The sequence below is a fragment of the Rhinolophus hipposideros genome (assembly GCF_964194185.1).
Source record: "Rhinolophus hipposideros genome assembly, chromosome: 16".
Classification (NCBI taxonomy): Eukaryota; Metazoa; Chordata; class Mammalia; order Chiroptera; family Rhinolophidae; genus Rhinolophus; species Rhinolophus hipposideros.
In genome coordinates this window covers 57,028,080-57,043,670 of record NC_138062.1, presented here as the reverse complement: position 1 = coordinate 57,043,670, position 15,591 = coordinate 57,028,080, and the positions used below count along the sequence as shown (strand labels likewise).

Here is a 15,591-nt window from a genome sequence, read left to right as displayed (position 1 = left end):
AAGGATCAGAACTAGACTCAGATGTGGCAGGGATTTTGGAATTATCAGACTGTGAATTTGAAACAACCACAATTAAGATGCTATGAATTCTGGCCAATGTGCAAGAACCGATGAGTAATTACGCATCTGTTAGCTGGAAGCTCCAAGAAAGAATCAAAAGGAAACGCTAGAAATTAAGAACACTGTAACAGAAACCAAGAGGCCTTGGATGGTCTCATCAGTAGACTGGACCCAGCCAAGGAAATAACTGCTGGGGAGCTGAAAGCTATGTCAGTAGAAACTTCCCAAACATGAAGTCAGAGAAAAAAGAACGAAAGAAGGGGAGGGGGAAGAACCAGAATATCCAAAAACTGTGGTATAATTCCAACAGGTATAACGTACACACAATGGGAGATGGTTAGAGGTCTGACAGGTGAATCCTGAAGGTTCCAACCTGTATCATAGGAGGAGGGAAAAAGAGGGGAGGCAGCATCTGAAGAGATGATGGCTGGGAATTATCCAAAGGCCCAGCAAATGCCAGCGAGGATCTTTTTAAAAATTAGAATTAAAAACAGCATATAAATATGAGTTTCAAAATAAGACAAAAATATCTTAAACTTATGCTGATTAGGTTATATGGAAAAACAAACATGCAAGAATATCTGGGAAAATTCTAAAAGAAGAATGAAGGGGGGACTAGCCCTACCAGATACTAAAGAAGGTATAAAGCATCAGTAATTAAAAGCTCGGGGATAGGGCATTATTAGACATGCAGAAAATAGAAACCAAGAACAGACACAAATATATGCAGGAATTGAGTGATACAATGAAGATGGCATTTCAAATAAGTGGAGGGAAGAGATTATTCAATACATGGGGTGGATCACCTTGTGTTGCTATTGCAGAAATAAAATTGGGGCCCTACTTCACAGCAAAATTAATTCCAGGTGGAACAAACTGAGAGGAGAGAAAGAATGATGGGAGGGAGGGAGGGAGGAAAAGAAGGAGGGAGGGAGAAATAATCAAATTCTGGGGAGAAACCATGAGAGAACTGTTTTGTTTTATTTTTTTACCTTATCCTAGACAAGGAATAACAACCCAAAAACCATTTAAGGAAAGCTTGATATGGATACGTCTCTTTGGACAAGGGAAACCAAAGAAAAATATAAACAAATGGGACTACATCAAATGAAAAAGTTTTTGCACAGCAAAGGAAACCATCAACAAAATGAAAAGACAACCTACTGAATGGGAGAAAATATTCAACAATGATACATCCAATAAGGGGTTAGTATCCAAAATACATAAAGAACTCATACAACTTAACACTAAAAAGACAAACAATCCGATTAAAAAATGGGCAGAGGATCTGAATATTTCTCTAAAGATGACGTACAGATGGCCCTCAGACATATGAAAAGATGCTCAAATCACTAATCATCAGAGAAATGCAAATAAAAACCACAATGAGATCTCACCTCCCACCTGTCAGAATGGCCATCATCGATAAATCAACAAACAAGTATTGGCGAGGCAGTGGAGAAAAGGGAACCCTCGCGCACTGTTGGTGGGATTGCAGACTGGTGCAGCCGCTATGGAAAACCGTATGAAGGTTCCACAAGACTTAAAAATAGAACTATCTTATGATCCAGCAATTCCATTTCTGAGTATTCAGATGAAGAAATACAAAACACTCATTTCAAAAGATATATGCAGCCCTATGGTCACAGCAGCGCTATTTACAATAGATAAGATATGGAAGCAACTGAGATGCCCATCAATAGACGACTGGATAAAGAAATTGTGGTACATATATAAAATGGAATATTACTCAGCCATAAAAAGAATGAAAACTTATCATTTGTAACAATATGGATGGACCTGGAGGGTATTATGCTAAGTGAAATAAGTGAGAGAAAAACAAATACCATGTAATCTCACTTACATGTGAAATCTAAACAAAATAAACCACCAAACAAAACAAACTCATAGATATGGAGAACAAACTGATGGTTGCCAGATGGGAGGGGGTTTGGGGAACGGTTAAAAAAGGTGGAGGGATTAAGAAGTACAAATCGGTAGTTACAAAACAGTCACGGGGATGTAAAGTACAGCCCAAGGAGTATAGTCAATATCACAATCTATGTATGGTGCCAGGTGGGTACTAGACTTATTGGGCGGATAACTTCATAAGTTATATAAATGTCTAAGTACTATGCTGTACACCTGAAACTAATATACTATTGAACGTCCACTGTAATTGAAAAAAGTTTTTAATTAAAAAATAGCTTACTCATAAAAATATAAGACTTCAGCATGAGGGGAAATGCCATAAGCAAAAATTAAAGCAAACTGCGAGAATATAATACATTGCAAAGCGCTACATTCCATCTATAAGCTCATAAAAATACACACAAGTATACAAACACACATACACACAAATGCCAAGAAACCCAGCAGAAAAAATAGGAAGTCCACTGCCAAAGCCATTGCTTACAGATCAGGTCACACACCTCCACGTGTGTATTTATGGGTAGTCATGGAAGTACATGAGAAAAAAGTCTAAATGACGACCAGCAGGACTAGTTATGTAAGTTACAGTGCATTTACTGAACATGCTACTTTGGAATGAACTCTAAGATATATTAAGAAAAAAGTGTGCTACCATTTGTAAAAGGCAGCATGTCTTTTACACAGCAGGCCAGTACCTGCTAAGAATTAGCAGAATTCATGCAGATGCCTCTCAAAGGAAGCATAAGAAACTGAAAAAGGGAAAGAAGCAGGATGAGGATCGTCGCTCACTGTGCACATGCCCTTGGAACTTTCAGACTTGTGCCTGCATCAGCAAAATATAAATTCAAAATGTAAGATTTGATAAAAATTCTAAACAATATTTAAAAGGGACAGAGGTGTCATACTGATAAAAGAAACAAGTCACCAAAATGTACAAAACTGTTTCTGACTAAAACACAAAAAGAAAATCTTAAGAGTACCAGCATGAAGGAAGTGATAACAGAAGTAGGGGTCACAGAGAGATTTGAAGATGGAGGAAACGGCCACAAGCCAAGGACTGTAGCAGCCTTTGCAATCTGTGAAAGGCAAAGAAATGAACTGTCCCCTACACCTTCCAGAAGGAACGCAGGCCTGCCAACACCTTGATTTTAGCCCCATGAAACTGATTTCAGACTTCTGAACCCCAGAACTGTGAGAATAAATCGATGCTGTAAACAAACAAAAAAGCACCAGAGACAAAAGACACATTATCCTCAAAGGGGCAACAATGAAACTTAACTACTCATTCCTCAACAAGAACAATGGAAGCCAAAAGGGGGTGACGTTTTGAAGGTAAACATCTGCCAACCTTGAATTATATAGCTAGCAAAAATATCCTCATAAAATAAAGGTGAGATGAAAATGTTTTTGGATAAACAGCTGAGAGAATTCATTGCTGCACTAAACGAAATGCTACTAAGAATTCTTCAGGCTTAAGGGATGAGAGAGCAGAGGGAACCACTGAAAGAAGAGTGACACAAGGGGCAATTATGTGAGTAAATACAAAAAAAAGTATGGACTGTCATAAGCAACAACACACACCTGGGCTTGAGTCTCAGAAATGCACCTACAGTGCTCGCTTCGGCAGCACATATACTAAAATTAGAAATGCACCTACTAGCTGTATATTGTCATAGGTAATATTGTATATTGTATGTAGGCAAGTCAGCTCTTAGATGCTGTTCCATCTGCTGATGGGGATCCTGAGGGCAGTACCAACCTCGAGTGGTTGTGAAGCATCCGTGACGTAATTCTTAGCACTGGCCTGCAGCGAGCCCTACTGTATTTCTACGTAGTCCTTCCACTGTGTCTTGGGGGTCTGGGAACCATGAGAACCACTCTGGACTCTCTTTCATTATGTATCCCTACTGCAGGAGCTCAGATCAGACACTCCCAAAAGGCCTGCAGGGTCTTTCTCTGGTAGGAAAGACATCAGCAGGGGAGGCCACAGCCCTGATGCTGAAAATGGAATTTTGGGCTGCCAACTAGAAGGGAGAGGAACCACTCCTGTCTCCCCAGCTGCTGTCCGCAGGTGGCCGGGGGTACTGGCCTGCAATGCTAACCACTTAAGAATAGACTTTCTGGCTCCTCTGGTGAGAGTGGAGCCCACACAGTGCACAGAGCTGCTCCAATGGGCCTGCAAGAGCTTTGTCCCCGTGGGGTCACTCAGCTCTGCCATACTTGAGTCCAGAGCATCACACACCATGGACAAACTGGCAGATTGGCACCCCAGCCTCCACAAAAGATGCCTTTGCCCACATTTTTAAATCTAGCTTTCTACAATCCACCCACCAATCCTCCCACCCTCCCATGGACCCCTCCATTCTTTCACCCAACCATCTAACCATCTTCTGAACATCAGGCTTGCTTTTCAACCCAAACCTTGCCACCAGCCACCAAGGAAAGAACATATCATCAAAAGCAAGAGCTGAGACCAAGTTCTCCACCATATTGCCTCTCTCCCATCTCCAGTGGCACTATCTCTATTCTTCCAGGGGAACAACCTTGCTCACACTCCCTGTCCCCACTGCTGCCCCCCAGGCTTGGCCTAACCCGCTCCTCTCTTCCTGATCACTGATCTGGAATCACTGCGACAGGGAGAGAGGGCAGGGGGCCCACGGTACTGTGTGTCGCCCCCCCCCCGACTCCATAACATAACTCCAAGCGGATGCACGAGGCCTTGCACATCGGTCTGCTTTCCCGTCTGACTTTATTTCACTTTTTTTTCTATAAAATTCATCCATAATTTCACAATTTAACAAAAAGTTTAAAATCCAGGACAGAAACAATCCTGTAACTTATTACAAACACGGTTCTCCTTATTCCTTTTATCCAGGAGTTGGTCTCGGGCTGATGAGTGTCCTAGTTCCTAGTGAGACACATTCTTTGTAAAAACCCTTATGGGTAAGAAAGGTATTCGATACCTTTTGCTTTCAGGCGTTGGTTTACATTTTGTTCAGGAGATAGCGAAACACAGGGATTTGCACTGGGGGCAGGGGGCTTAACACTAAACACGCGGCAATCACAAAGTGCTGGCCCCTTCCTATGGAAGCGTCCCCGGAGCCCTAGTGGGCCCAGCTGCCGGGCAGCTGGGGGTGGGGAAGGGGAGCAGCTGGGAATGCTGCCATCGGGGCCCTGGCTGCCTGGCACGTCCATCAGGTGGTCACAGGCCAGCACTGGGCCCAGAGCAGCTCCAGAGGACAGCACTGGAGGCCTTCTGGCCAGAGGAGGTAACTGAAAAACGGGCCGGTATTTCCTAAGGCCCTGGAAACAGCATAAAAGGTGGGCCCAGGAGCCTTTCTCCAGCTGCCTCCAGGGAGAGCCCGGCTCCAGAGCAGGCGGATGCCTGTGTCGCTGTGTGGAGCCTGATGCCCCTTCCAGGAGATCTTCCTGAAGGAGAAAGGCCTGTGCTGTTGACTGGCTGGGGCTCCGCCTGTGACGCCCGGCAGCCTCTGTGCGGAGAGGGCCGGGCAACTGCTGCCTTCTGGAGCAGCCTGTGTCAGGCCAGTTCCTTCCATCCAATGTCTTGGAGATTTTCCAAAGAAAGGTGCCCATTTTGGAGTATTGCTGGCCTGGAGTACTGGTGACAGCACAGGGCCTGTCACACAGGCCTGACCTTTTCCTAATATCTCAAGGCAGCGGGGTAAGGAGAGAATCCCAATGGTGGCAAGGAGACATGGTGGTTTCCTCTGAAAAATCTCGGGCCTTCCCCGAGAGCTGCAGGGAGGCTGGAGTTCAGGGAAGCGTTGGAGGAGGGGCTCCCCAGAGAGTGACAGACAGAATGAGAACACGGACATGAGAGTCGAGGACCACAGGGAAGGGAAGCATGGCGCTCCCCATGTTGGAACTCTGTAACTGGGGGGAGAAGGGGCTGACTGACAGTGGGTTAGAGAGAGGAGGTGAGCCCCCTCTGGGGCTCCCACTCCTTTTTTCCCACATGTCATTCAGGGCAAAAGTCGGGGGGTGGGGGCAGACGACTAGAGGAACCTTGAGTCGAGGTCTGGGGGGAACAGAGGCTGAGTAAACAGGCCTCCAGCCCCCAGGAGCCCCACCCAAAGGGGGCTGACTCCACGAGGGCATTCTGGCCCTGAAAGGTGGGCCGGAAGGGAGGAGAAACGGTCTGGCCCTTGGAGAATCTCGGGCATGCGAGGAATTGAGTCTCCGGGCTCTGGACCAGTGTGAATGGCAGAGGTGAGGGCCGGGCCCAAACCAGAGAGGCAGGCATGCCTGGGAGGGCCTGCTGCTGGCAGGGGGCCAGGCACGAGGGGCTGGCTGAGTCCTGGCACTCCTCACTCCTCGCAAAACTACACAAACTATCCCGTCTTATTTGGCAAAAGCTCATTTTTTTTTCAAAGTTCGAAGACTCGATCAACAGAAGGAAGAGGATCCTATGGAAGGAGGGAGAGGCCGAGCCCCGGGCTGCCATTCTGAGTGGCGGCCTGCAGCTGGCTGGAGCCCGGGAGGTCTGCTCCTGGAGACGGCCGCCACACTGACCAGGTGCCGGAAGACCTCCTGCTCCATCGTAGTGTTCACGGGACCTGGGCTATGCCTTCCACGTCCTGGGAGGAGGACGAGGCGTCCTCGTACCACTGAGGGAGGATTCCTCCCTGCACCTGGAGAGGGCCAGCGGGCGCTCCGGCTCGGCCTCCAGCCCAACGACAAGACCAGTGGAGACATCTTAACCTAAAAGTCCCGCCTTACTCACCCCCCACCCCCCCACGTGCACCGCTGCCACGGAAATGCACACCCGGAAACCGCTCAGGTACCTACAGTGCATACATACATATATAATAGAGAGAGAACTATACAGCACGGAGTCCCAGCACAGCGAGAGCCGACAGAGGGGCTGCGTCCGGCTCACACGGAGGACAAGCCAAGGCCCGGCCTGGCGCAGCTGGACCCTGAGGTCCTGGGGTGCGGTAGGTGTGTCGGAACCGTTTGGGGGGGCTGGAGGTGGTCTCCCGGCCGCTCAGAAAGGCCTGGGCAGTGACACTGTGCCATGAGCTCCACCACGGAGCAAGGCTCCCACCGCTGGGCACGTCTCTTCCCCTCTGGGAATGAGGCCCAGTGCTGCCTTCAACACAAGCCGCTTTCCAAGGGGGGCCCAGGTGACAGCCCCTAAGTGTCGGGGAGCAGCAGTGGCACCAGCCTGACCCCCCTCGGCCCCAGGGCTCCCGGTGAGCTGGTGGGGAGGACAGGCCGGGAGCCAATGAGGAAAGTGCAGCTGGCCGTGTGGGCCGAGGACAGGGCGGTCACTAAGGCAGTGCTGCAGGCGGGCGAGTCGAGAGAGAGGAAGGCAGGCGGGGCCCGGACGTGGCCTCCCAGGACCCCGGCGACAGGGGCCGGCCACCCGGCCCAGGGTCATGTGGCCACGGCCTCCAGGTAGCTCTGCAGCTTACGCACGGTGGTCTCATCCAGGGAAAAGAGGTCAAAGTCGAAGGTGGTATTGGTGACATTGAAGTGGCCAGTCTCCTCGATCAGGTTCACGATCTGGAAGGTGGTGGCAGGACCACTTCAGGGGACAGGAGGTTGAGCCGGGGTGGCCCCACCCCCCACAGGGACCCGAAGAGAAGGTGGCAGCTCCTAGGGCTGCAGTTAGGGGGCCAGCAGCCCGCAGGCCGTACAGGCAGCCTGTCCCAGGGACTCCCGAGACAATCTGTTCCCAGCCAGGACCGCGAGGGGCAGGGCGGGCTGCGTCCCAGTACCTGCTGCAGCACGTTGCGCTCGCGCAGGGCCATCAGCCTCCGGTGCAGCTCCACAAGTTCGTCCGTGTAGGCCTGAGGGTGACAGATGGGCACTCAGTGGGTGGCCTCAGCCCTGTGGGACCCCACCCGCGGTCCTGCCATGTCAGCTATGGGGCTCGGGATAGAGAAGGGCCTGATGCCTCTGGGACCAGCACTCTGGCACGCCTGGGCTGGGCCGTCCAGTCCTGGGGTCCCAGGGTTTCCCCCCACTCCCACCACACCTGAGCCCCCCACCTTGTCATAGGTACCCCTCTTCAGGATCTTCTCAGGCTTGCTGCAGGACTCGGGGCTCCTCCGGCCTGACGCCTGCAGGGTGAATCCGGGTCTGCTATCAGCTCTTACCTGTGCCCCTCCCTAACCCCCCACAGGCTCTCTGACCCCAACCCCTGGCCACAGTTGACTGTTCAGAGCCAGCTTGGGACCCCAGGACCTGCCAGTCCTCCCTCCCCTGGCCCCCAAATCGAAGGGAAGCCTATTGTGAGGAGAAGATATACCCCTGGGATCTGGGGGTGCAAGCTGACCTCTGCACCCTCCCCCCTCAGCCTGGGACCCCTGGAGAACCCCAGGCCTAGGCCCAGCAAAGGCCCAGCCGTCAGCCCTGCCTCCAGCACGTGACAGAGACCTGACCCCCAGGACGACCTCCTCCGCTGTGCTCACCTTGCTGTTGGGTGGGGGTGGCTTCTTCGGGGGAGGGGGCTCACGGCTGGGCAGGCAGGAGTCGGCACTGTTGTCACTGTCACTGTCACTGAAGCTCAACCTGAACAAGGACAAGGAGCCCTGTCAGCCTCCACCAGCAATACCTGACCCAGACTCGCTCAACAGTGGGCGGCCCCTCCCTGTGGGCCAAGCCTGCGCCCAACAGGCTAGGCTCCCTGCTCCCCCTACACTTCAGAAAACCAACCTCATTTGGCTCTGGGCGGCCACTGCCGACTTAAAAAATGAACGTGCCTGAGCTGCCTTCAAAGAGCAAAGCACCCAGAGGTGAAGGCACGCACTCTAAGAGGCTGCGTCTCCCTGGCGCGGGTCTCCCGGGGCCAGCGCACCCGGCAGGATGCCCCAGCCAGCCTGATGGCCGGGGGTCTGCTGAGTTCTGCTCCCTTCACGAGGTCCTGCAGGTGGGGCTGCCAGGAAGCTTCCCTCTGGCCGGCAGGCTTCCTCAGTGACATCGGCGTCCCTGTCTGCGCGGGGCCCTGAACACGGTGTGCCTGGTGGTGGCTCAACCTCGAAGCTCCTGACGGGCAGGGCCGTGAAAGGGTCCTCGACCTCTGCCTCGATTTCCTCACCAGTAAAAGGTCTCCGAGGAGTGCACAGTGACACACGGCGTGTTTACTCACTACGCAAGCTTCCTTGCTGGCCTGAATCGGAACACCTCCCCTCAGGACCATGTTTCTCTCTCAAGACCTCAGTCTGGATCTCAGTCTGGATAGCATGGGCTAGTCCGGTCCTTTTAGCTTTGTCCAGAATCTCTCGAAGCACGAGGGATGTAGAGAGCAATTCCCCTCTAGCCCCCCAGGCCGAGAATGGCCCTGCACTCCTCCCTCTTCCTCTGGGGGCTGCCCTTGTGAGACGCTCTGTCTGGGGTCTCCAGTCCCTCAGGGACATTTGGGATTGATCCAGTGAGGGGGCGCCTGACAACCACTCCTCCACAACACATTGCAACGCGGTAAACCCTGCCTGCCTCCTGCCCCTCGGCCTAAACAGGCCTATGAATGCAGCGCCAGGAAACACGAGGGAGTGCGGTTGGGAGCCTTGAGCCTTGGGCGTCCTGTCTTTCTCCCCGCAAGGTCAAGGTGGTTCATTTCCTCAGGCAAACTTCTCCCATGGTGAGCATCCAGCCGGAGCCCCTGCCCCCCTGGAGGCTCAGAGCTCTCTCCGCCTAACAAGCTACAGATCACTCCAGGGGAAAAGGCAAGCGGGGTCTCCTTGTTGCCCAGGCAACACTAGCAAGTCAGCCACACCCCGGCATGGCCTCACTGCCCTGTGCACCCCTCGCTTCCCCCTCTTCGCCGGGCCCACCAGGAAGCGGCTGGAGGCCATGGTAAGACTGCGGGCTGCCCCAGGGAGCAGACCAGGATGAGACGGGGCTTTGCCAGCTCCTCCCAAGCAGCTGCAGAGCCAACATCAGGGTCTTATTGGCCCCTTGCCTGACAATGGACGCGGCCTCCACCGGTGCCCAGGAAAGCCCCGGGCCTTCCACGTCTGCCCCTAGAAGACACTCCAGGTGCTTCTGCACATTTGGTCCCTGTACCACTGTGGGAGCCCCTCAAGAAGGGGACCACGACTATGAGCCCTCTCTGCTCCCTGTTCCTTGCATCCAGCCCCAAGCGGGCAGGAGCCGGTGCTGGTAACCCCACCCGAGGAGACTGCAGGGCCGCCCGGGGCCCCTCCCCGCCAAGTGGCCGTCCCAGAGCCTCCCACATCCACTCTCAGGACGGTGAGTGGGTTCGAGCCGCTGTACTGGCAGACTACCACCGACAAGCTCTAGCAGGCATCCCTGTGCCTGGGGGGTCAGACCCGGGGACCAGCCAGGCTTAAAGAGCCACTGAGGCCCAGAGGCCTCAGCCTCCTGGGGAGAAGGGGCTGCAGCTGGGCTGCTGTGACCCCTGAGTCTGCCCCTTCTGCAGGACAGGGGCCAAGGCTGGCGTTTGCTCTGAGCTGGAGGCTGAGAACGCCAGCCATCCCGAGTGAGCTGAACCCAGGACAGTTCTCAGAGTCTGTCCTCACCCCATGCCACACACGCGGGGAAGGGGGAAAAGGTCCCCAGGCCCGAGAGCAGAAGAGCCAGCCGCCCGCCCCTGCGCCGCCTCAGACCAGGACTGGCTCTCGGTCTGCCGCGCACTGCCGCTCTCCACTTCTGAGATGGTGACTGGACTTCTGTCCCTCAACATCTCACCCCTTCCTACCAGGCAGCCCACACCTTCCAGTGTCAGGAGGAAGGATGCCACCTAAGGAACCCCCCGCCCCCCACTTCATGAAACAGGAGAGACGCCGTGGCCCCCAGGAGGAGCGCCCTCTAGCAGGCTCGGATGTTCCCCTTACCCCAAGCCCAGGGACACCTTTGTCCTGGCCCTGCCTCCTTGAAGCCCCTCAACCTCAGAAGAGCCACCCGGATCCCCCACCCCACTCGCCCCTCACCGGCCCGGGCACCTGGAATCCCTCCCTGCGTTCGCCTTGCCGGCGGCCTCCTCGCCTGATGAAGAGTCGTCCTCATCGGACTCCTCCGACTGCAGGTCCTCCACCATGGAGCGCAGGGGTCCTGGGAGGGCGGCAAGGAGGGGGGGGGGGGTCAGGGCTCTGCCAGGGCCCTGCAGTGGGCCATCTCCCCCACCCCCAGGGCCACATGGAGCTTGACACCATGACTCCCAAAACCACCCACGCAAACCCTCCGAGGAAGTCCCTCTGCCAGGTGGGGCCTGCCTCCCATCTCTCCAAGAACTGCCCCCAAGGCTGCCCCTGCCTAAGGGATCCTCTGGCTCCCCACATCCCCTACCTTCTGGGTGCTGCTCGCAGGCCTCTGGCCCCTGGCCCGAGGCAGGACCACAGGGCCCTTCCATTGCCAAAGCCAAAGGAGCAGCCCTCCTCTGCTGCGGATGCTGAGATCAGAGCCTCTGCCTGGAGCCAGGACCAGCCAGCCTTGCCAGGAGGGTGAGGCGACAGGATCCGCTGACCGGCCTGTGCCCCTACTCAGGCCTGCCCAGACCCTCAGCAACCCTCTCTGCTGCTCCCAGCCCACCGTCCTCCCCTTTCTCCAGAGGCACCCGGTTCCAGGCCCCTACAGACGGCATCTTGGTTTATATTCCTGTTACCAAGGCAACAGAGGGACACAAAGCCCTCAATTACCTTGGTCACATGATCCCGCTTCAGCAGGTTCCCCCTCCCTTCCCTGTAGATAAGAACCCTTGGAGAGAGTGTGGGCTTTGAGCACCCCATCCCCCAGGCCCCCTCAGTGACTGAGTGTCTGAGTTCCAGGTCAGATACCACCCCCCATACACTCCCCTCCCCCAGCTCTCCAGAATCCTGAAACAAGGATTTCAGGCGACGGAGGGAGGAGACTGTTGGTCCAATGCCCCAGAAGAACTGCTTCCGGTTTGAGGGCAGGTGGTGGTGTCGGCTGAGCTGATGGGTACATCAGCTTCTCACACCTACAGCCTTCAGGCTGGGAGCACCCAGGCCCACCCTGCACCCGAGGAAGGCCCTTCTCACTCTGGGGCAGCCCTTATGCTCTCTCCTCCCAGCCCCCACCCCCCGGATTCTGCAGGGAAAAGGCAGAAATGCAGACTGCTGGGGGTCTAGGCTGGAGTGGCAGCCAGCCCCACTGTGCCCTGATCCAGGACAGCAGGGCTGGGGTGGCACAGGGTGGGAGTGCGGGCACAGGAGCTGATGCCGCCTCGGTCTGGGAGGAGCTGATAAGGAGGGTACCTGGCCACGGGTAGGGCCCAAATCAGACAGGGGTCTTTCTCTGCCAGCCCCATGCCGGCACCTCCTCAGCACAGCCTGAAGTCCTGGTCATACAAGCGGGGACGGCCCAGGCATGGACAGCAGAAGGAGCAGACTCCCCACACCTGGTGGTAAGGTGACCCATTTCTGCTCTTCTTTTTAGGACAGACTGCCTGCGCTTCCCAAACCTATGGACATGGATCTCTGAGAGCCCAGAGTGGACAAGCAGTTGTTTGCTAAAGAAATGCCGAGGGTAATTGGGCCCGGACAGGAACCTCCGGCATCTCCCCGTCCCCCCATCACTCTAAGCCTTCCTCCATCACTCCCCGCCCTAGGAGAAGGTGTCAGTGGGTTTTTCTGGCAGTGTCAGCGGCTGAAACTGAGGCATGGAGTGAGCCCCCAAGCAAAAGTCAATCACTTCAGGAAACTGCTCGTGAACCTTTCAAATTCGATAGCAAACTCAGTATCCCACCGACCTCTGACCTCTGGGGAGAGCCAGGGGCTGCTCCCATAGCAGTAAGCCATAGAAAACCTTCCGTCTCTTTCCTTTTTCATCACCCACCTTGACTGTGGTTCTGAGATGGCTCGAAATCCGAATCTGAACTTGAGTCAGAGCTGGAGCTGGAGTTGGACGGGCTCGACTGGGCAGACTTCACCCCACAATGGGGTGGACAGGACAGCACGCAGAGAAGACAAGAACAATCTCAGTCCAAGAAAAAGGAGCAGGCAACAAAGGTACTCTGGCAGAGGCAACACACAGCTGGGTCTCCCCCCAGAAACTCACTCAAAAGCTCCCAGAGCCTCCAGGTCCCGAGCACCCGTGGCCCAAGGCCGACAGGAGGACCGTGCACACATACCCTCAGTCCACGGCACCCAGCCCCACGACGCCACCAGTTTTCACTGGAAATGCAATGGCCTTTCTTCTTCCACTGAGGAACTTTAGCTTTCTAGCCATTCCAGGAGCTCAGATCACATCTCCATTTCCTCTGCCCCTGGGCAGGAGGACAGAGAACTGGGCTCTCCATGAAAGGGAGGGCAGCACATCTGTGACTGCTCGTCTGTGGGCCCTGCCTTCTTCTGCTGAGAGCTGGCTGTGGTGCCTCGGGAACAGTGGAAAGGTCTGGAACAGGAAAGGCAGGCACAGAGACCCAGCTTCGCCTTCTGCTCCTTGTTTCCTCACAGCCTGTCCCGAGGCTGAGTGATGAAAAAAGCCATCTCCCTGCCACCTGCTGCTGCCACCCACCAGGTTGCCCTGAGGTGACGATGAGTGTACACATGTGACAAGCAGCTGAGTACACAGTGGACTCCAGCCTGGCCCCACAGTACCCAGAGCAGGTCCCCCCCCCCGACACAGCCACCAGGGGGCAGTAAAAGCCAAAACTAACCCCTGGAAGGTAGGCTACCCGGGGCAAGACGACTGGGGGTTGCACCTCCCCAGTGGACAGGAACCGGTCACTTCTGACTCCTTTGTGAAAAAGGGGCCTCTGGCCTGGCTGAAGAGAGCACTGAGCCAGAATGGGGCTGTGGTGTCTGCCAACAGGCTGTTTGGGAGGTGCGTGTGGCTGAGTGGGCAACAGGCTTGTGGCACAAGCACCGGCTCTGAAGGGCAGAAGGCCAAAGCCCACAGCTTAGAAAGTCTGCCTGGCCTGGAGCAGCCCAGGCCCCCGGGAGGCTGCCTCAGGGAGCCATCTGAAGGAATGGAGCAGCGTGAGCACTTGGGACCAGCCACCTCCCCGTGTTGAGAGGAAAGAGGGGACCGGGAGGCGGGCCAGGGTTACCCAGCAGCGTCTGCCCAGTCACGGCACATGCCATGTGAGAGGAGACCCTGACCCTCCCAATGGTTTGTGGGCCAAGGGCAGCCCCCAGCACACAGAGGGGACCCAGGAAGGCACAAGTCTGCTCACTCAATAGACCCAGAGACTGACCCGGACACCGGAAAACAAACTCGTCACATAGCTAAGGGGCCTCTTCTCTAGGATTTGCCACGGCCTAACCCACCTGCTCCAGGCCCTCCCAACAGACCACTGCTAACGCCCCCTACTCACATACCTTCAGGATGGCAAACGTGTTCCCTTGGGAACCGACCCCGGAAACCTGGACATCAACTACTGCCCACTGTGGGGCTGCTAGAGAGACCAGTGTGACCCCCACAACCCTTAACAACAGGCCTTGAGCCAGGTGGCCCCTCTTGTATGCAGACCCTTGAGTTCTTATTCTGGTTCAGGGGTTCTGGTTCTGGCTTTCACACCAACTGGCCAAAGCCATCCCCGGTTTTAAGCCTCAGTTTCCCATCTGTGAAAGCTGCCCCGGGGCCTCTGCTGAGCATGACTGTGTCAGCCATCAGCACATGCAGATTGAGGCCCATAGTGCCTCTGACATCTGGGGCAGAGAATTCAGACCTCCTGGGCCGGGGTCATGGGTGGCAGGGTCCGTGAAGCTGACAGAAAATAGCAGGGCCAGGCCAGGAGCTGGACCCAGGGTGGTGGCCGCCCAGTGTGCAGGCAGCAGGCTCGGAAAGCAGGAGCCATAAGAGGCCACTCTGGACCTTGTGCTGTGTGTGTTGATGGGGGTGGCGGAGGAGAGCAAGTCAGTCAAGCTTTTCAGATGCACTTGCCCCTTTTCCTTCAATACAAATCCAAGGGGTGGAATTGGTTTCAGCCAAACAGCCTAGAGGTGTGGATCCGAATGCCCACAAGGGGTCGCTGAGACTGCTGCCAAAGCATCTCGGTGCTCGGCCACACACAGTGTCCAGAAGGAGGACAGAGAAGAGGGGCCTAATGCTCCCAGCCTTCCTGGGCCCATGACTGAACCAGACCCCACGGGCCAGAGAGACCACAGACAAGCAGCTGGAGGAGCTGGGGGCTCGACCCACGGACTCAGATGAGGAGCCATGCGACCACATCTCAGGAGCAAGCAGGAGGAGGTGACTCAGGTTCCACGCCAAGGCCACAGCGGTCCAGTGGTGGCGATCCACCGGCCTCCAGGGTGGGATGGCCTGACACAGTCAGAAGAGGCTGGGAGGCCTGGCTCTGGAAGGCTGTCTCACCTCCTCCGCCACAGGCATCTGTGCCTTGCCCAGGTCCCAGGGTTGGGAAATGTCACTGAGTCACCGTCCTGTAGACCTAGAGAGCCCCGGGCATCCTGTTGGTGGCCTGTGTCTCACACCTGCATGGACCTCAAGTGGCTAAGTCCTGTCATTCAGCAGTCTCAAAGGCTGGGCCGTGAGGCTCTGCCGGGAAATTGCCCTGCACCCCGCCCCCCCCCCCCCCCCCCCGGCTTCCACGAGAGGTCCGAGGCGCCAAGGGCACAGATGCCAGACACGCAGCCCACTCTGAGCAGCAGGGCCTGGGGAAGAGCCTTCCCAGGGTCCCAAGTGCTC

The 15,591-nt window shown here is 55.3% G+C and overlaps 1 protein-coding gene across 3 annotated transcripts in view; it reads right to left on the bottom strand.

Moving 5' to 3' along the window:
- Positions 1-4,722: 4,722 nt before the first annotated feature.
- Positions 4,723-15,591, bottom strand: part of MLLT1 (MLLT1 super elongation complex subunit) — a 64,265-nt gene continuing 53,396 nt past the window's right edge. For 2 of the 3 annotated variants that reach the window (XM_081076148.1, XM_081076149.1), the window contains 6 exons: positions 12,775-12,862; positions 10,923-11,031; positions 8,433-8,532; positions 8,010-8,081; positions 7,737-7,808; positions 4,723-7,521 (listed from right to left, as the gene is read on the bottom strand). In XM_081076148.1, the coding sequence (XP_080932274.1) occupies positions 7,393-7,521; positions 7,737-7,808; positions 8,010-8,081; positions 8,433-8,532; positions 10,923-11,031; positions 12,775-12,862 (570 nt within the window). In that variant the 3' untranslated portion in view covers positions 4,723-7,392. Of the gene's footprint in view, positions 7,522-7,736; positions 7,809-8,009; positions 8,082-8,432; positions 8,533-10,910; positions 11,032-12,774; positions 12,863-15,591 lie in introns of all 3 variants that reach the window. The other variant, XM_081076147.1, reaches the window with a different exon arrangement.